The sequence below is a fragment of the Manis pentadactyla genome, chromosome 2 (genome assembly GCF_030020395.1).
Source record: "Manis pentadactyla isolate mManPen7 chromosome 2, mManPen7.hap1, whole genome shotgun sequence".
Lineage (NCBI taxonomy): Eukaryota > Metazoa > Chordata > Mammalia > Pholidota > Manidae > Manis > Manis pentadactyla.
The window spans coordinates 150,621,150-150,642,973 of NC_080020.1; the positions used below are offsets into that span (position 1 = coordinate 150,621,150).

Here is a 21,824-nt window from a genome sequence, read left to right on the forward strand (position 1 = left end):
CCCCTAGTGGTCGAAGACAGCCTTCCTTCCAGAAAACTTCATGAAAATTCCATTCCAGGTGCCTGGCTGGATTGCTGGAGGGAATATAATTCTAAAATACAGCTTGTAAAAGCTGATAGGCAAAGCTATACATTAATTGTAATAAAATGAATGCCATTATCAGTTGGGGCTGACTAAGCATACAATGGGAGGTTAGTCTCACCAGGCACAAAATTTGTTGTCAGAGATACCTTCTATTCCTCACATCAGGTAGAGGATTTGCTTACTTCCTTCTGGAAGTCTCTGCAGCAAGACACAGTCATGCTCATGTCATTGCCTGATGTGGGGCAGCTCTTCAAGTGCTACGATGTACAACTGTACAAGGTAGGAAAACGCTTGTCTGAGTGGCTACTTTGTTTCCTTTCCAGAAATTGATACCAAATGCTGGGTGAGAACTGCAGCCCTCCCTCTCCCCAGTCTCTGGAGTTCAGGCCCTCTGAGGGGTAAATAGTGGAGCTGATGGTCCGTGAGCCTCCTGATCTTTCCCTAAAACTCAGCTTTCCCTTTTGAATTCAGTGAGAGTCTGAGTTACCTCATGTAAAGGAAAAGCTGATACCATGGTGACTTATGGTTCCAGTGACCTGTGAACCCTGAGCTAAGTCAATGGTCTTTCTCTGGCAATTTTAATACAAGACACCTTTTTAAAATGAGCAATGGGAATGATTGCCCTGGGGTATACATAATGGCCAGAGTTTCCTGGTTTTTTTAGGTTCTATCTGTAGAGTGATTATTGTAGTTTGGGGTCTGTAATATATAACTTCTGTGGTGAAAACATAAAGATAGTCATAAATCTTTGCCTTTTATTTTATTATTTTTTAGGAAACAATGTAATGCTTCTAAGTTTTTAACACAAAGGTTGAAAAATTGGAGGCTGGGTTCAGCCCTTTAGTATTTGGGTCTGACCCAGCTAGTATTGGATGGCATAGTGTTTTTTAAAAATTTGAAATTTGAAAATTTTATTTGAAATAACTTCAGCTACCAATATTTTAAAATCTCTGAACAAATGCACCTTCTGGCCGCATGTCCCACAAGTGAGCTGTGGGTCGGGCTGCACGGCAGCTGCCCCCTCAGACCGGGCGGGGGTCTTCTCTCTAAGCCAGTGGCGCACATGGCCTGTGGCCTTTGGCCACATATAGCTCAAGGACACCTGCCCTGGCGCACAGTCACAGTATCTTAACACTTTTACTGTAGGGAATTGAGGGCGTCCTCCTTCATGACTTTTTGGAAGATGTTTCTATTCAGTACCTGAAATCTGTCCGGTTATTTAGTAAGAAATTGAAGCTGTGGCTGCTTAATGCTTTGGAAGGTTTTCCGGCCCTCTTACAGATCTCCAAACTCGAAGGTAGGTTTCAATGAACAAAACAAAACAAAACAAAAAACCAACAACTCTGTGAAAGCAGATGAAGCATCTAACTTTCCCACTGGGGCAGGACAGCTCAGCGGCCAAGTCACGCTTCTCCCCCCTCAAGTGCTGAGTTACAGTCCTCAAGACCTGACCTGCTCAGACCTTCTGGCTTTTTCTTTAGTGCCAGTGATGGATCTATCCGCAGCCTTTCACCAATGCCCCCTTGTGAATAATAATATGGACTTTCGGCAGATCCAAGGGGTTCGCGGTGTAGAAACGGTGCTGCTGACTGTCGTGAGGTGGGGGGCGGGGGGGACTCTCCCGGGGCGGGGGGGGACCCTGGGACCCTCCCCCTCCCCCTCCCGAGCCAGCTCCCCACGGGCCCCTGGGCTGCTCGCCCCCTGAAGCAAGGCTGACTGGGGCAATGGCGCCCGGGTCTTCCCGCTGACGCTGTGCTCTCAGTGACGCCCAGTGAGGCTCCAAGGAGATTCCTACCATTTCCTTAACTGTCCCATACCTGTGGGGCCACACCTGTGTGGTCTTGGTCTCCCTGTTGACTTCCCAGGACACATTCCTTCCATCAGCTGCCAGGCCGTATGAGTCCTCCCTCCACGGGGCTGTTTGCTCACGGCTCAGGTGGCTTCCCTGAAAGGCCAGCACACGCCTGCTGTGCGGTCCGTGCTTACGGTCCTGGAATACCCATTTCCTCTCCCCTGCCTTTGGGAGGCTTTCCCTCCGGTGCCTGCTCCACGTGGGCAGGGCCTCCTGACAGGCAGCGCCCCCTGCCCACGCTGGTCCTCTCTTCCAGGGCTGGCTCAGGGCCTTTCCCTCCACCAGCGCCCCCCACCCCACTTATTACCCCACACTTCTACAAGCCCTGCTTTCCTTGCACACCATTTGCTGTCGGAGTGCCCACAGAACCGGGCCGTGTCTAATGTTCACCTCTGCACACACAGGGATCCTTCTAAAACTGGTCTCCTCAAGTAGAAGCTTTCCTTGGCCCCCGGGGAACGGATGATACACTCTCCTTCACCAGCTCTGCGGAGCTGTGTCCTGCTTGCCTTCGGGCCCAGATCGCTGTCCCCGCCGCCTGAGGGCCTCCCATGGGTGCCCCCAGCAGCCCTGGTTGTCCCCAAAAAGGCCCTCATTCCTGCTGCTCTCTGTGCCCGGCCTACCTCCAAACCCAGCTCACCCCCACTCCCTGCCACTCCTGACTTACACATTGAAGCACGGACTGAGGGTCGCCTTCTAAGTGGCACCAGTCACTGAGCACACTTTCTCCCCAAAGGCCTCTCCCATCCCTGCCTCCTCACTGCCCTCTCCCCACCCCAAAGGCTTCCCCTTCCCTGCCCCCTCTCTGCCCTCCCCCCAAAGGCCTCTCCCTTCCCCGCGCCCTCACTGCCCTCCCCGCCCCCCACCTGCGCCCTCACTTTGCCGGGAGCTCAGGCCCCCTGTTGGGAAGTCCTTTGCATGTCGGGTGACCCATCTTCACAGGGTGAGCCCTGAGGGTGGGTTTGCCTAAGATCCAAGGAGCCAAACCTTTTGGGAAACACGCTGCAGGCGTGTCCCTCCTAGACATCTGGCCTGTGAATCAGTGGATTCATTCAAGAGGCGGCACCACCCCCTCTCTCTGGTTTCTCTCTTCATCCTGCCCTGTCCTTGGGTCACTTTCTGAGGAGAGCGCTGGGGAGGTGAGAATGTTGGGGTAACTATGGGTTCCTGGGCAGAATTCCTCAACTCCTTCGCTCAGGCATGCCAGATGCTGGGGTTGCATAATTTTTCTGGCACAGAGGCTGTTTCCATCCACCTGCCCCTGCCAGAGCCTCCTAGTGGGCGGTGGGAGGACCAGGATATGCAGAGGCCTCAGTGTGGGGAAGGGGGTTTAGGCAACGTGCCCTGGCCTCCTGGACCTGCCACCCGTTCCCCATGCTTGTCCCCAGAACTTGAAACTGCAGCACCAATAATGGCCATGTGTATTGTTCTTGACAGAAGTTACTGTGTTTGTCAAAAGAATAAGAAGGAAGACGTACCTTTTGCAACATGGCAAAGTAGGTCTCGGCCAACCGGATGGGAGGGAACCCAGCAGTTTGCTGAAGGGACAAGCGAAAGCTGGAAGCATGCCCTCGAGCAGGGGGCAGCTCCATGTGCAGGGAGGCCGATTCCAGCCACCTAGCAGGCAGAGGGCACACGGGCCCCTGGCTGGGGGGGCCCGATGCGCTCAAGACTTTCAGGTGGACGCCACCCCTTGCTCCCCTCCTGAGAAAGGCTGTGATCAGCACGCTCTGTCCGTGCGGGAGAGACAGCAACATGAGCCGGCCAACATTCTGGAGCCCCAGCGGGAGACCCCTCAGGGTGCGGCCCAGGGCCAGCCAGTGTCGGGGTGAAAGGACGTTGTAGTGGAGCCCAGGACAGAGTCCTGTGGGTGGCCCTGAGGACTCAGTGTGTCCAGATTTCCAGGTTCCTCATCTCTGCCCCTTTGCCTCCTGATTCCATAGCTTCCATGGTAGAGGAAGGTAGAAAAGGGCTTTAAAAAATCTTGTATACAGTAATGCCAGCAAGCAGCCACTCAGGAATCTGCCCTGAACTCCTGGGGGCACCAGATCAGGGCAGAGCTTGGGACTGTGGCTCTGTTCCAAATCGGTCCCAGCTCAGGGGCAGCTCAGCCGGCCTGTCAGTTTAAGCATCTCCATGCTTCCCACACAAAACTCTCGCTAGACCCTGAGCTCTGGGGCCTGTTTCCCATTCTGTGTTCACATCCCAGCCCGTTCTCCTGTTTACTCTCCTGGTGGGTGATGGTCCAGCAGCAGGCCTGCATCCCAGCCCACCTGGAGTGCCAGGTGCAGACTCTAGAGCAAGCCCGCTCTGCACCCCGCCTGTACCCTTACTGTCACTGGGAGAGTCACTTAACAGCCCGAGGGGTGACGCCTTCCACAATCAGTCAACATGATTGCTTCTTCAGAAGCACATGCTCCTTGCAGACCTTCAGTCACCCACTGTTTCCTCTCTGGAGGAACATAGGCTCGTTGGGTGGGGGGCAGAGGATGAGGAACGGGCGGGGAAGAGCCGGTATGGGCGGGGGGGCCCAGAGCACACGTGCCTAAATGCCGATTTTCAAAATGGTGGTTCTGGAATGTGTGGGATTCCAACATCTTCATTATTATTTGGGCTTCAGTTTTAACGGGTAATACCCAAACCCACTTTTCTTCTTTCTCAACAACGGAGTAGTCTTGGTGATTCGGACAGGGGGGACTGGGTGAAAGTACAAGGACAGACTCTATTAAGTGATATGCTTCCCCATTATCTGTAGACTATGAGAGGTGTTGGAGAATGACCGGCAGGTCCACATTTTGAAGTCAGATCTATGTGCCATCATCAGTCAAGGCACTTTGGATGGTTCTGAGAAAGCCCTGGCAAGGGATCCGAGGGGCGCGGATGACCTGGAGACAGAACTGGAGAAGCAATGTAATCTTCCTTCTGCAGCCTGCGTTATCGGGGCGTTTGGTCTATATTTGGGGTCGGCATGGCCATCACTAATTTATGAATTTCCTGGTAGAGTAGAACTCAATTTACTCTTTGATACTACATTCTGTCTGCTCACACCTGTCTTCCTGCCGGGGGTGAGGAAGACCCCCGGAACGCTCTTCCAGACCTACGCAGGTGTCCACCAGGATGCAGTGCTCATGCATGTTTGTTGAGTGAATGAATGAAGAGATGAATGGCTGCTGCTTGAGAATATTTCTTTCTGGAAACCAGCCTGGAGTGTCTGCTTTAGAAAAAGAAAACTTGTGCATTGATCTCGTGCCTGCACAAAATCATGGCGTCTGTCTGAAGCAGACTGATTCAGCGGTCCGCCTTGCCAGATGCTGCCATCACTACTGTCAGCATCGAGTATTATTTCTCACAACGTGAAGTTTAACCATGGTGTTTTTATTGTGTTTCACTACGTTACAAACAAATGGTATTAAGCATGTGGATATTATTGTCATTTACTACCTGATCATTGTAATTATTTTCCAAGACAAAAAATTCCCTTCCACAAAGAGCTCGCAAGCAGGCTGACAGCATTGTTAGCTTGGCTGCCTGGGAATTCAGATTAGTAACAGGAGTTTGTCACCCTTGGGGAAGAACCTGGGAGCTGTTGCAGGAGGGGAGCTGCTAAAGGTTCACGACCCCATCCCCCAGACTATGGGCCAATCTTTGGGCCTCTGCATGAGAGTCACTGGCAGGGCAACATGGGGGCCGAGCTCCAGTTTGTGCCCTTTCTGGACACCCCACCAGGATGCCCCAGGAAAGCCTGGCAGCTTCCTCCTCCGTGGGCCTGACCCCATACACGTACACTCAGCTCTGCATAAAGCTGCTGTCTCCCCGGGGCGTGTGAGCACTTTCAGTGGTCCTCTGTGGCTTATCCATCTTGGTCACCCGCCATCGTGCTGGCACATGGTATCCCTGCAGCGCGTTATGATCAGATGGGTACGTGGATTCAGCAATGTATAAAAGCACCACAAATTATCTGGTTCTCTTTTCTCGACCTTGAAGTACGGCTGACTTTGGTAGGATTGTACCAGTTATTAAAATACTGAAATAGGGCCATGCTTGCTGGTGAGTAGCCTCTGCCTCTGCCTGCCTGTCCCTTGATTATCTCCCCTGCCCCTATTGCCCGGCTGTCCCCAAACCCAGGTCCTCCTGTGGAACACACCCCTTCTAACCAAACCAGCAACTGAAGGTGAACAGCTAAACCCAGCAAACTGTGTGGCTATGGACAAGTAGTGCTCATTAGAATAGGAGCCCAGAAGGCCACTGGCTCCCCGAGAAATCTCAGGTGGTCACCCAAACCCTGCCCTTGCCCCCAGCCTGAGCCCAGGGAGCCCCAGGAGAGCGTGAGGCCTCTTCCCCGGGTGCTGCTCGCTGGCTGCCCAGGGCTCCTGTGCTCCTGCGGGCAATTTGTGTATCTTTCCAAGAGGGCAGCAGCAGGAAGACTGCACGCCAGGGGCCACTGCAGACCCCTGGCAGGCAAACATTAGGTGTGCCTGGAAGATCTTCCCGATGAACCCAGGCCAAGCCCCAGCGCAGGCCACGACAACCTACGGTGTTTTCCAAACTCTGCTTAGTACATGCCAGCATCACAGAGGTGGAGACCCAAGTCACCACGTCACACGTGTTCCGGCTCCACCCTTCAGGTCTGTGCTGAGTGTGTAACCCCAGGCAAGGCACGTCCCTCAGTGGCTTTGATGTCCACCATCAGTTAAAGGAAATTAACAAACTACCCCTTTTGTGAACATGGCAAAGATAGATGAGGTCATGTCTGTACCGTGCAGTGAGCTCATCTGAATCTGGGTTCTGGATAATTATAAGGTGTTGTTATTATTTAAAAATATTTCTCTCCATTTCAACAAGTGGCAGAGGTGTTCCTAAGAGGCAAAACCACGTAACTCTGAACTAGATGACCACAGGGGTGACATATCCCGCCTCATAATGCATCCTTTATATTCAAAATGATTGGGAGGCCCCAGGGAATTCCTTTGAACTATTGTTCAGACGTTGGCCCCTAGGTGTCCTAATATACAAATACCTACAGAAAAATTCTACATTGTTCATGACATTTTTGTTTGTTTTGTTTCTTTATAGGCTTAAGCAGTTTAATTGCTTTGCTGGGAACATCAACAGACCTCGGGGTATTCCTGAATTGTCTGTCTTCCAATCTCCAAGCAAATGTCTTCAAGGTACAAAACCACAATTTTTTTTGTTAGAGAGAAGAAGTAGGTGTTGGTCATTCCAGCTATATTATAGTACCAACTGCCCATGACCCGGTGGAATGACAAAGAGTGTTCTTTGGCCAGAAATGCGTCAAGGCTGGGGAGGGTGGCTAAGGACGGGGAAGTGTGTTTCACTTCCGTAGCAAGACAGGAACCAGAGGCTAGCACACCACACAGATGCGTGTGTGCGGGTGGACGTGTGCGTGCATGGGCAAGCATGGGTGTGCTCAGGTGAGCGAGGGTGGGTGAGCACATGCTTGCAGGTGAACATGGGTATGTGTTCATGGTGTAGGAAGAGGAGTGTAAGAAGAGGAGAAGGAGCTTGTTGGTTTGGGGAGAAGAGTGCCTGTGTAGGTATTTTGCAGGAGTGTCCCAGTGAAGTGTCAGGCTTGATTTCACAAAATCAAAGATGAATTGGTTTGGAGTAGCTTGGCCCTTCTGGTCAACATGCCACTTGGGAGTTACTTCAGTAGGGTCCTTGGCTGGACTGTCACCTCCATCTGCACCAGCAGTCACGTTGAGCTGGGAATGCCATCAGAGAAAGCCACAGCGCCCTTGCCCCAGGGGGCCTACGGTGGGTGTCAGGGCCGGTGGCTGGGGAGCTGGGGCTATGCCTTAAAACTTAGACCCAAACAAGGCAACTGGGGGCCTCCTGCCCCTTGAGACATCATCCTCTGAAGGCCAAGGCAGTTAGGAAAGGCTTCCATCGGGGAGGTGGGGTTTAAACTGGGACATGAAGGGTGGGTAGGATTAAAATAAGCAGAGAAAGGGAGACAATGCTCACGAGAGAGAAGCAGACATCTCCGGAGCAGAGACGAGGACTTGGAGAGCCTAGAACTGGTTGCAGGACTTGGAGCTTCTCCACAAGCTCCGGCCACCTTTCTTTCCTCCCCGTTCCCACCCTGCCTGGCCCTGACCTTCCCTGTCTTCCCAGTGAGGAGAAAGGGCAGAAACAATGACTGAGTCCACTAGACCGCAGGGGATCAGGGGCCACAAACCTCCTGGACATGAACCAGAGAACTCAGGAAGGAGCCTGAAAGCTCCCTCCAACCTTGGCAAGTATCTATTTCCCTTCTTTGCTTCTGGAAAATAATCATTCTGGATCTATATGGTTTTTATTCTTCCTCATTGGTCTTTGGCAAACCCTCGTGGTAGCAGTGGTAACATGTCTAGAATCGCACTGCTGCAGAGATGTATTCATTTGCCAGGTGGTCGCTGATAGAAGCTGTCGATCCTCAGTTGTTTGGTTTGCATACTCACTCAGCTTCAAACCTAACCAGGATGAGCCCACTGAGGCCATTAATACCCACTGGGCTCGCCCTGCATTTTGGACCGTGCAGCATGCTGTGTGCCCTCATCTGCATCATTGGATCTGCAGCCTTCACAAACGAGGCATGTTAGAAAAATGGTGTTTTTCTAACTGCGTGCCTTTGAAGGGCTTGTTTCTGTAAAACAGCTTGGCTGGTAAAAAACAGACTATTGTCAATAAAATACTCAGACTGTTAAAATGCAAAGCCTTGGGCTTGTCGGGGATGACTAATGGCTTCGGTGGTTAGCATCTGGCACGGGCTCGCAGAGGAAACATTTACTGTGCATGGGTTTCTTTCACCCGGTTCTCGTGCAGTTTGAGCCCAGGAGTAATTTCTCAGTGTAGAACCTGAAACACGCTGGTGGTGAGCGAAGGGCAGGCCCAGTGATGTTTATGGTCCACGTCTAATTGTGCAGGGAGCTACTTCTGATGGCCTGAGCTACTTCTCTCCAGACAGTTAGAAAATTCTCTTGTGTTTGTTGAATGCCAGGCTTCCTGCCAAGAGCCCCATTTCAGGGTTAGAAACACCAGCCCAGGAGGCCAGAAGCCCTGGGAAGGACACCTTGCCACCCACAGCACAGGTCAGCCCTTCCGTGTGTCAGGGCTTTCCGTGGAGCAGAAGGGCAGAGAAGCAAAGATGAGGAAGGGCATTCCTCCTTTCTAGCTAGTCTCAGCATCTCTTCTCCAGAGACTTGTGGCTGAGTCAGTGGGTGGTCCACACGCACGTGATGAGACTCAGGAGAGGCTTGGGGGGCATTTATTCTAGCACGAGCATGTGAAATGCGAATGACTCCACTGGTCTGTAATTCATTTGAAGTGTGGCCCAAGGCTCAGTCTAGATGGGGAGTTTTTTAGTCTGCTTGTAGAGGCATCTCGTGGTACCCAGTTTCGTGCCACTCAGGCTGTCAGGTGAATGACCTTGGCTCCACTGGACATACAGGTGGGACCTTTCGGTCCTCCGATGATTGACACAGCACCATGGCCAGCTCCATGCTTTCCAAAATCACCACCAATTTTTTTCACATTACTATGGGATTCTGGGCCACTTTTTCACACCATCAGACTCAGCAGATGTCAAATGGCCTGCCACCCCTTCATGGCAGCTGCCACATGGGTTTCAGTGAGGCTGCCCTGCCCTGTTTATGTCATGCTTCCCAAGTGACCCTCTTTTTAAAAATTGTGTGGGATTAAAAAAAATGTAAACCAATTTCCTACCTCCTTCCACTGCCTTCAAAGTGTTCTGCCAGGCTCGCCAAGTCCACAGGTGATGGAGCAAGACCAGGAGTAGGACAGGGTGTCCCTGTCTCTGTCCTCACCTTATTTTTCCTTTTCATTGTGCCACTTGAAAATGTCTATGCATGACAAATGTATGCATTTGAAAACATGCTCTTCTTGATTTCATCATAAACTGTAGCATTTTTTCTCACAAAAATGTAATAGCCAAGCAGAAACAAAGGGGAGTTATCAAACTGGCTGCCAGCTTCCAGCTGAGATGGAATTTCCTTCTCACCACTGTGAGCAGAGCCTTGACCTTGTGCCACAGAGACAGTTTCGGTGAGTCAGAGAACACCAGCCATTTCGCAGTCTGCCTTTAAAAAATGTTTTTATAGCATAAGTATATTCCACATTGCCATGTAGAATCCAGTCACCTACTTTCAACCTTCTTACATAAAATACAGCAGGGACACAGAAAACCATACAAAACCTTGCTAATCTTTTTTTTAATGGCAACAGGTAGCCCATCAAACAGGTGGACCGTGCTTCTCTGTCCAAGTCCGTCACTGCTGGACGCATTGTTGTCTTCAAATTGTATGCTTTGGGATATTTTGAGGAAAGCACCAAGGGAACAGATGGAGAAAAAAATGGGTTTTTGGGGCACTCATATTTAAGTTCCAGAAATAACCATTGTATGCAGATGGTGTAAAGAGTGAAGCAATATCCATTTTGCAAACTTTCTGGTCAAACAGATGGTCTTTCTCTGTCAGGGAAGGTGCCATCTGACATATCTGTGAGGCAGATGCGGCACAGAAGAGTTGCAGGAAGGGAAATTCACCAGGGAGCCCTTCAGCCCCGTAGAAAGGATCATTCATTTCAACATATCTTGAGTGTGTCCCTACAAAGTCCCAGGAACCTTTCTTGGATGCTGAGCACACAACTGTGGACAGACATTTCTCTTCTCTATGAACTTCCACACTAATCAGAGTGAGAACCCCCGCTCCAGAGAGCCGCCAGGTGCCCTCACAGCAGGTGGGCAGAACAAGGCCTAGAAGACAAACCCCATCCTAGATCTGCTTTGCAAACACTTTGGAGCTCTTTTTTTTTTTTTTTTTTATACAAAATATTTATTTAGAGAAAACATTATGTTACCTCTGAATCAGCTTTGGGATATTTTGAGGAAAGCACCAAGGGAACAGATGGAGTTTTATTACTTTGTAGCTTTATTTTTATTTATATTTTTATTTATATATATAGTTAGTTTTATTACTTGGTAGCACTTCGTTATGTAAAAACAGATCTTTCAGGTTACAAAATTCTTAATTTAATATTTATAAACATCAATATAAAGGTGTAGAACCTCCCCAGTTATTATTAATACTAATAGATCATTATGAAGTCATTCTATATACTAAATGTACTCTTGTGCAGAAGACAAAGTACTATACAGACTTTTAATAATACAAATAAAGCATAATATTGCTTGGTTAGTTATTGAGAAATGAAACTTTAGAAACATTAGAGCTGCTGCCCAAGACATATTTTAGGATTCATTTTTTTTTTTTTTTTTGAGAGGGCATCTCTCATATTTATTGATCAAATGGTTGTTAACAACAATAAAATTCTGTATAGGGGACTCAATGCACAGTCATTAATCAACCCCAAGCCTATTTCTCAATAGTCTCCAATCTTCTGAACCATAACGAACAAGTTCTTACATGGTGAACAAGTTCTTACATAGTGAATAAGTTCTTATATGGTGAACAGTGCAAGGAACTTTCGGTTTTGATCATGCATCATGAACTATAAACAATCAAGTCAGATATGATTATTCATTTGATTTTTATACTTGATTTATATGTGAATCCCACGTTTCTCCCTTATTATTATTATTATTTTTTTTTTTTAATAAAATGCTGAAGTGGTAGGTGGATGCAAGATAAAGGTAGAAAACATAATTTAGTGCTGAAAGAGGGCAAATATAGATGATCGGGTCTGTGCCTATAGACTAAGTATTAATCCAAGCTAGGCAAGGGCAACAAAACATCCACGGATGCAGAAGATTTCTCTCAAAACAGGGGGGGTACTTCGGAGCTCTTTTGAGGGTTGCTGCTATAAGCTGCCATATAGGTGACACCCATTTGCAGTGAGGCTCTCCCCTTTAATAAAGTCCAAAATGACTCTCTGTTTTATGCTAATGCTTTTCCACAGCAAAATGATACAGCAGCGTTCATGAGCAACCTTGGGAAGAAATCAGGCCCTGTAATTGTTGCTTTTCCCCATACACCCTCTTTGGACCTCTATCTGAAGTCAAAGTATTAACACCAGTAGTTTTTCCTCTTCACATGAAACCATGGTTTCATAAGGTTAAATAAGCCAGGAGTTGGTGGTCAGACTTATGCCAGAGCAGGTCAGACCATCCCACAGAGCCATTATCTCTCACTGCATTGTCAAGGAATAATGAACATCGTGTAAGGCTTTGAAATTGACAAAAAGATTACTTGAAACCCACAAACAGCTTTGAAATAGGCAAAATATACCTTTATCAGTTATCTCCACCTTTTACTGTCTGAATTATTTTATAACTCTATAAATTGTATCAAACTAATTTTAATACAAATGATTCTCCACAGAAATGCAAACTGGCTGTGTCAGGTTTGGTGTAGTCCAGCAACGGACTACAGCCCTGAGAGATCCATTTTGCATCTACTCGTATTGTCAGCATTCTTTACTGTCTATGTTTAGTCCTTTGAATTCTCCTTTGAACCATGTGCAACATCTTACTAGTTCCCTCATTAGTTAATGAGTTACATGGAATGTTTGGCACATGTCCATTATATATCTGTATAAGAATTGTGGTTTCATCCTCATTAAAAAATTATCTTTTAGCAATTATAATAGGCCAGATCTCTCCCTCTGCTTCTCGGCAGAACATTAACTGTCCTTTTCTTTTCTGGAGGATCAAGGACACGGACTGTTCAGCTGTCACATGCCCTCCTGTCTCCCCTACACAGTCTCTCTGGTGACAGCCCTTGGGGGCCCACGTGAGAGAAGGCCTCTTAGTGCTGAGCACCAGCCACTTCCCTTACCCATATCCCTCACCAGGAAATGGGGCCACACAGGCTGCAGGAGGGGAGTGGCACTGCATTCCCAGCATCGCCAATCAACAGTCAGGTCCCTTCTACACCCTGCTTCCATATCTCCTCCTTCCCCAACCCTTACTATGCTGTGTGCCAACCATGCGGGACCAAGGGACACATACTCCAGTTCTGGGAATAGCACCCATTTCTCTGCAGGATTTGTTTCTCTCCCATCTCACACTGTATGGGTTTTAAGTTCCCTGTGATGGCTCAGATTATTTAGCTCTCTGCACTTTCTGTCCAAAAGCCACCTTGCTGGGGTCCTCTGGGCATGGAATACTGCATGGGGGATGGGCCCTGCCCAGAGCCCATCCAGGTCAGCTAGAGGAGTGAGGCTCTCGCACACAGGAGTTAACAGTCCTAGAAACATTGTTAGTTCACAGTTAGATCTGTTTATTTCTCCATCTGTCTACATAATTATTCATTTTTGGTTGTTATATAAATCTAGGCTCCTGGCATCTGTTTCATTTGCTGCTTTTGGAATACGTGATTCATATACTTCAGTCATGCATAGAGGAGGAGGAGGAAGATGACACAGGAAGTCACAAGGAGATGTTACTGGATGACCAGTCTCTTGTCCAGCCAGACCAGGCACTTCCCCGCCCTCCAGATGCTTCACCAGCTCAGGGACATGAAAGCCCGGGTGTGGATCGGCACCAGGGGACACTGAAACCCACGGGCCAGGGCCAAAGCCCTGTGGGTGTGGACAGTGTGGTCCTCAGGGGTCCTGGGCTTCCTGGTGGACACTGCCACAGGCAATAAGGTACAGACCGCAGGACCCCAACTTCTGCACAGTTTTTTTCACAGGAAATAAGAATGACCAAGTGGCTAGGAAACCCATAAAGATGATCTTGTCCAAACGACTCTGCAGAACCCCAGAGCCATCTTTGCTTTAAGTGCTTTTGCCCAAGGTGATGATAACAGTTCATCCATTGATTGCTGGTCAGCTCGGGTGCATCAGGCATTGGTTTGTGCCTGGCACGGTTACAGGTGTGGAATATTTGGATGGCCTGGTTCATGCTTTCCCAGAGCTTACCTGGCATGATTAGACTAATTGAGCAAAAGATCACCACGAACTGATATACTGAGTGGTATGCACAGAAAATGTCTCTGGCAAACACTGAATAGTCTGAATAGAAAGGACTTTGAAAAGATGGAAATGGGGTACATTTTGAAAGATTTAAAAAATAAGAATTGCTAGCTGTCTAGCACCTACTACACATCCTCCATGTAATTTACCTTGGAGCCATACAATCCTGCATAGTATCTCTCTTATCATTTTCATGTACGGATGAGGAAACTGAGACCCAGAGAAGCTACGTGATTTGCACAAAGTCACACAGCAAGTAGTTAGTGCAATAGAGATTGGAGCGCTGGCTGGCATGATGAGTCCATTCTTCTCCTGCAACACCAGGTCAGAGGAAGGTGGTCCATGCCCCCAGGCTGGAGAGGTCAGAGATGGGGCCTGAATACCAGGAAAAACTACCAGACTGATGCAGGAAGCAACTGAAATTCCTCCACTGAAGCAGGGGGCAGGGGCAGGGGCCAGGAGTGTAGAGTGAACTGTTAGTTTACAAAAAAATCTTTACAACTATTGTCTTAGAACTAATTCTAAAACTTGTATATACATGTTTGGAAGTTTAGCCACATCACATAGTATTTCCTTTGCACCCGCAAGCCCTCCTTTTTCACATGAGGGGTTATGCTTAGTAGGAGACGATGACGGCAGGCTGTTGTCCACAGCCTGGGTTAGTGGTCACCACCATGGAAATGAGGCACAGCCTGAAAGTGTTCATGCCCTACAGTCTTCAGAATACAGAATCTTCCAGGGGCCTTTCTTTTGGAACAAACCCTCATACCGAGTTCTCCAGAGTGTAGACAACCCATACAAACTATTACCCAGAGGAGACACCGTGCTAGACAAAACTAAGATGAGCAGAAACAGAGGACATGTATCTCTCAGGCTCACAAATTCTGTCAGTATATCATCTTTGTTTTCTTGCCTCACAGTAGTAAATTCCTACATCCAGCTGCCTCTAGGCTCTTGGTGCAGTAGATTTAGACCTGGGTCTATAAATAAGAAACTCACTTCCTCTGTGAATGTGAACGTGAAGCAGATGTGACCGACGAGCTGTGAAATAGGGAAATGCTGGCCCCCAGTCGGGGCCCCAGTGGTGGGGGCTTGGGGGGCTGGGCCTCCTTAGAAGAGGAACGAACAGTGGGGGACAGTTAGGGCTGGTGCACCAGGGCTGTTGGCAGAGAGAAGGCCCAGTTACATCTGCAGAAGGGACTGGGTTGGCCAGGCTGTGCCCAAGGCAATGTCTCTGCTGCTCCCTGACCTCTGGAGAGTGTATCCCCCTGGTAACAGGGCCCTGCAAGGGCAGGCCCGTGGGAAGCTTCCCTAAGTACACTGTGGGGCCCTAACAGGATAAGCATTTGTGCTGGATGCTCAGCTTCAAGTGTGCAAGATTCTTAGAACATAGCAAGTCCCCATAAGCTCTCCACTCCTGGCTGGGTGAAAGCTAGGACAGTGGGCCATTGGACATGCCCCTTGGTCACCATTGTTAGGCTGGAGAAAGGAAAAACAAGGACATGCAAACAGAACAGAGAGATGCCATAAGGGGAGAACAGACCAGACCCCAAAGTCCGTGCTGTATATGGAAAGGGGGCAGCTCTCCCTGAATTCCATCCTGATGTGCCAACTGGGACCCGGATGTCAGCCTCCTCCCTCTTGGAAGGAAAAAAGTTTCTAGTTGACTATTATGTCACCTTTAGCCAATCATACCTCTCAACACCCCCTAGGATAGCTTGCCCACTCCTCCCCCTCCTAATCCCTTATCAGCCCCCACCTCCCTAACCCGGTGTGACTTCTCCGGCTTGTAGCAGGCCCCGAGAACATCACCCGGGGGTATTTAAATAAATTACCTGGCCCTTTGTTGCCTCTCTTTCCCTGCTTATTCCGGCTAGAATTTATCTTACAACCATGGTGACTGGCAGCCAACTTTTCCTCTTCAACCACAGATGGAAACAAGTGGAAAGCAGACACTAATGACCTCCCTGTGCTGGGCATGTAAGTACAGCCTTCCAGGTATCGGTGAGATGGGCCACCATTGCCCCCACTTCACAGAGAGGATGGCTGAGGCTCCCGAGGAGTCAAGCAATGTTCCCAAGGTCACCTCGAGAATAACCGGCAGGACAGGGATTCAGACTCCACAGATGCACTTCCAAAACTGTCCTTTCCTAGCACCCTCTCTCCCCCCAGAGGGTACTAAAAAGTGCTTTCACTCCAAAAGCAGGGAATAGGAAATAATTAAAGTATCTTCAAGTCTGATGACATAGTATGTGGGCAGTTCTACATAACTTCCTGGGCTCCAATTCCCCGTCTTCCACCTTCTTTGCTGTGAACCTTGGGCAAGTTGCCTGATTTGCTTGTTCCTCAGTTTCCTTATCTACAAAATGGGAAGAATAATATTTAATAATAATAATAACATCTAATTCCATAGGAATAGGATGAGGTTTAAATAAGGTAATCATTGTAAAAATTCTTAGGACCTAGTTAGTGTCCATAACCATAAGTGCCCATTATTTCCCCAATAAAATCTCCTAGTCTGAGCACCTTCCATCATACTCTCTATACCCGATCTCCTCACAGCTCTGAAGTTCAGCACTGGGGTTTGATCCATATTTAATTGGTGGAAATAACAGAGGAGATATTAAATACTTCATTGAACTATACAGTAAAGCAATACAGGCAGATGAATGTCAGATAATCTGAAGTACTGTGCATCAGAGGTTAATTAGACCTGCCTCTGTTTGTGCCTGCCTGCTGAATCAGCGCTAATGACTTACACAATCCAACCCCAAGAAGTTCTGCTCAGTTGTCATTGCACTCATTATTCAGTGCTTGCACTCATCATCTACAAAAAACACATGCCCCGTGTCCCAGCTGCATTCACCTACCACGAGTTAACACCCCACTCAGCCGGGGATCTGTGGCAGCCTCATCCCTTGAACAACTGAGCGCTGCCCGCACCTGTGGGACCAACTGAGGTCTGCGTTCCCCATCGCCATACCCATCTGTCGCTCTTCTACACTCCAGCAACCTTCAGAATAGTAAGATGCCAAGGCGTGTTTAAGAAGAAAGTAAAAAATCATACTGATACAAAATAAGGAATATTCTTTTTAAAAACATACTACACAGTTTTCGCTTCAGGTGATAGACTCAAGGATTAAAGCATGGCAAAATGTATTTCTAAATAAGAGACTCCAGCTACAGAGAGGGTGGTACAGGTGACTTTTTGAGAGAGGAAAATCATCTCTTCATTGGGTGGTGATGGTAAATGTCAAATTTAGGAAGAAAGGGTGAGAAGTATATTTTCATTAACCTTGTGCCTGAAGTTATCTTGTGCACATCTTTGTTAAAATAGACTAGCTTATGGGGGTGGGAGTGGTGATCGATGAAATCAAACCAAGAAAATACATGTCTTTCCGTTTGAAAGTAATCCTTCCCGAGGATTTGCCGACCCCCTAGGACCCTGGGAGCCAAGGGAGGACGGCCTACTAGCCTTTCTCTGATGGGAGACTTGCTCAGGCAGGTCAGATGACCTCTTTGAGAGCTGGCACTTAAGCTGACACCAGAAACTGCCAATCCCTCAAATCTATTACGGATCAATGACTGTTTTCACAAGTTTTTCCCCTTATCTAGTTATGGACAGGTACATTTGAAGGAGGGTAGAGGGAGGGTCTCTGTGGGAATATCAGCAACTAAGTCAGCTCAGAACTGCCAAGACTGCAGAACGGGTTTCCATCTTGAAGGCAGCTGAAGGGATGAGCATCCCAGCCACACAGAGACCCTCAGACCCCTCACAGGCCCCCCTTGATCTTCCCAGCTGATGCTCGCTCTCCCAGGTCTTTAGGGGGGGATGTTGGTTTGATCTCAGTCGCAAACAACTGCACATCCCCCATTCCTTTTCCGAAATAGAGCACATCTTCTCCCCTCCCCAACACGGCCCCTCTCTCTTGCACGATGCTGAGGTTGAGATCCCATCCATGAAGTCCTCACCAAACCCTAAGCATTCCCCTGAGAAATTAGGACCTCATGTAGTAGGAGTAAATGCACAAGCTACCTGTTTAGGGCCAAGGCCAAGGCCAAGGGCCAAGGGCAAGGACATGGTGGGTCCTGCAAGAGGGAATAAGTATAACTTTCTCTTTCTCTTTTCTTTTTAAAACATTTCTCCCTTGCAACTCATTCAGGTATTGTTGGAAGACGAGGCCACAGGAAGCACTGCCAAGCTCATCCTTCCTGTTGGACAAGAAGCCCTCATCACCCTAAGTGATGGACAGAAATTTGTGATTAACATATCAGATGTACCCAAAGCTCTGAAAATATTTATTTTGGGGAAAGCAATGCTAATATGTAAGATTATTTATTTGACTAAGACATAGGAAAACATAGATTCTCCTGCTTAAAAATATATTAAATGCTAGATACATTAAATGCTACATCTAAATATTAGATGTAGCATTGTCTATATTATGTTTCTATGTATTTCAAGGAGGTGATTTTGATGAATCATATAAACGGACTTGGAGAATAGTTTTTGTCTATGTTGTTTTTCTTTGGGACTTTACAAGTGTTTCTATTTGGAGACTTAGAAATCTGAGAAATCTTTTTGGGAATAAAACAATGGATTTTCTCCAGAGAAAGATACAGTTGGATGATTACAAACTGGTATAAGCTTGTGTACCAATAAATAAGGCCAGTGGTGATATTGTTCTTCCCCTTGGTAGTGCCTCAATAGATACAGAATTTGTAAAAAGATCCCCTCAAGCAGTGAGGAACAGAAAAAAAATGCAATTTGATGCCATTGTTAGACTTGCTCATTGGTCCATTAAACCATCCCAACCTTCTAAAAGTGTGGTAGAATCTCGAACCCAGCAGTGTTTGCAACAAATGAGATGTCCTGCTTTGAATCATTTTTATTCCTCTCTTTGTTGCAAAATCCTAAAAAATGTTGAAACTAAGGACGGATCATGGTTAAAGCTGATCCATTTTTGTGTCACTGATTAAAATATTTAAAAGGAATTTAACAATTCATGCTTAACATGATTTCTGGTAGAAGTGGAAATAATAGAGAATGTTTTATTGATCTCACATTACCTAAGAAATAAATAAAATTTCCCTAAGTGCTTGGAAATTTTAAAGAAACGTAAAAACCATATGTGACTAGATTAAGAATAACTAATCTTTATGGTTAAAAAAGTAATCATATTTTAGAGCCCTTTACCACTGCCTTTACTATGTTACCTCATTTCTCAAGCCATCTAGGAGTAGTTATTTGTCAAAAAAAATAACTCAGAGATATTCCTTTGCTTACCGCTCAGTGACATTGCCTATTATTTGTTTGTTCACATGTAAGTGCACAAGTGGACTGAGTCAGGGAACTAAGGAAACAAGAAAATAGGGTTATCAGCCTGGAAACAGTGGATTTTGTTTGCATATGTTGGGGTAAACTGATCAGCTGAGAGCTAGCAGAGGACTTCCTGTCCTTGAAAAGCCAACCAGGTTTATCAGAGAAAAGCGTTTCAGTTGCTTACCTGTGGGGTTAGCAGTTAAAATGGGGACAAGGGTGGGTAGCAACAAAGAGGAAAGGCAGGGTCCATATGCTCCTTATCCTGTTCCAGCTCCCCATCTGGGGGTGGCCATACAATGTGCTCACCTTGTGAAAACGTGTCACAAGGGTTGCGGTCTAATCTGCTTCTCTATACATACGTGAAAATGTATCTTTAAAAACAGGCATTGTATTTATTACGGGGATTGCACTGGAGGCTCCTGGTGGGAGAAGGGCCCAGAAGTGCACAGAAGGCTTCCACGAGAAAGGGAGCCAGACCGGAAGTGCTGCCAGGGCCGACTGGGCAAGGGTGTGGGAGTGGAGCTGCACCCACCACACACCTCTGGTTTCTCCCTCCCACCCACCGCCCCGAGGAGCTGAGGCAGGAGCTGGGCAGGTTCAGAGGAGCCAACCGCACGCCCCTCTCCCAGCACAGGCCTCAGGGCCCAACACAGTTCTCAGGCAGGAGAGAGGAGGAACTTTGATCTTTAAAGGAGTTGACATTTTGATTATTACACTGGACTGGACACTTTACTGAACAGAGATGGTTCATGTTTTGTTTGTGGCGAATTGTGCTCGGAGAATGAGATTGTCTTTGTTGGTAATTCATTTAACACAGGTTCACTGTGGGAATTATAATTTACAACAATATTTCTCAAGCCCATGGCATACAGGAGAATGACTCCTAATGAGTCAATAAAGAAATAATGTGCTCTGAACCAGTGGTAGATTAATTACACGATTGTTCCAGGCAAAGGGGAGATGAAAGAGAACAAGTCCAAATCCAGCTCAGGTGAACCTTCTTGCAAGGTGGTCCAGCCAGGCTGGCTTAGCCAACCCAGAGCTGACGTCCAGTGGCCAGCACAGATCAGAAGTCTTTGTTGCTACATGCTGTCGGTAGAAGGAAGGAGCTGGTGTTGGCAGGCAAAATGATCTCCTTCCTGGGGCCACTGTGCATTTCACCACTGCCTGCAAGGAGTCACCTTGCCACAGCAGGAGCTAAGGCCCTGACGAATCAGAAACTCTAGAGCCAGAGAGATTTCTGAAACAAAAGGGTTGACGGAACCTTTACAGATACAGCCAGATAAGGGCTGAGTCCTGGGACAGGAAGCTCCTGCTTCTCCAGCCAGCAAGACCAGTTAACAGAAACAACCTGTGCACCAGACACAAGAAATAGGGCACATTTATAAGGGATCTCCAGGAAAGAAAGTTATTTAAATTCACATTGGCTACAGATAAGGAAGGTGGGTTAACCCAAAGCAGGAAAGTCCGTAGACAGTGGGTTAGTCCGGAAAGAATGCTCATGGATCGGTTGTTGGTGATGGTCGGGCACTGTTAATGTGTAAGAGGGATGCAGTGTTCTGGGCCTTCTAGGTAATTGTTCAAATGACTTCATCCAGGAATGTGGGGTCTCTGGTTAGCTACAGCCTGTGGCTGTTGACCGATTTATTTCCCTTGTCTCTGTCTTGTCCCTGTCCCATAATCCAGCCCTTATGTCACTTAATTTTAGGGCATCTCAGAATTTTTCCTAATCAGTTCCAAGGTCTTCAGAGAGCTATTTAGATCAGCAAAAAGTAACCTTGCCGAGACCAAGCACTCTCTGTAAGTCCTCACGAATTCTTGTTATTTAAGGTTTAAATGTCCATTACATCACAGTCCCTCTGCCATTTGTTCATGCTAATAAACAAGTGGTAGCACAATTTTGATGATATCGTTCTGACCCTGCCTCCCCAAAGTAAACAAATTCGTCCATAAATTCATGGAAGCCACAAACAAATGGATCTGAAATCACAACAAACCAATACACAGCAGTTCTCATGTTGAACAGTAGGTGGCGGTCTTCTATTGTTTGAAAGTGAACATGAATGTGAACAGGAACTAGCACCTCCCTCAAAAACAGAAATAATCCACAAAAGCGGCACAGATTGTTTTCTGCCTGTGCCATCTATCAGATGACTACTGTGGCATAAAAAACTAACCCTTAATGGCCAACAGCAGCCACGTTATTATTCCTCACCAGCCCACAGGTTGCTTGGACAGTTCTGCAGATTTCCCGGGCTGTACTTGGAGAACCTCAGGTGGGCTCACTCAGCCAGCTGCCATCTCTGACTGACTCACTGGAAGCTGACTGCTCTAGGATGGCCTCTCCTGGGATGATTCATCTCTTCTCTGTGCAGAAACCACATCCCTCTAGCAGGCTAGGCTATGCATGTTCTCATGGCAAGAGGCAGGGCACAAGAGAGCAGAAGTGGAAACACATAAGCGCATTTTCATGATTTTGCTTGCATCATCGTGTTCCTGTCCCATCAGCCAAAGAAAGAAGAGAGGATACTTGTAAAGTGTGTGGACACAGGGAGATGTCAAACAACTGGCATCATCATCTTTGTTCTATCTTATGAAGTCCAGCTCATT

The 21,824-nt window shown here is 47.5% G+C and overlaps 1 protein-coding gene across 1 annotated transcript in view; it reads left to right on the forward strand.

The window, feature by feature from the left end:
- The window catches only part of RFX8 (regulatory factor X8), a 51,293-nt gene extending 33,072 nt beyond the window's left edge, over positions 1-18,221 (forward strand). The window contains 11 exon segments of the mRNA XM_057496928.1: positions 250-363; positions 1,231-1,381; positions 3,374-3,432; positions 4,656-4,665; positions 4,700-4,846; positions 7,010-7,126; positions 9,908-10,000; positions 13,250-13,524; positions 13,526-13,562; positions 18,044-18,172; positions 18,175-18,221. Coding sequence (XP_057352911.1) covers positions 250-363; positions 1,231-1,381; positions 3,374-3,432; positions 4,656-4,665; positions 4,700-4,846; positions 7,010-7,126; positions 9,908-10,000; positions 13,250-13,524; positions 13,526-13,562; positions 18,044-18,172; positions 18,175-18,221 — 1,179 coding nt within the window.
- Positions 18,222-21,824: the final 3,603 nt, after the last annotated feature.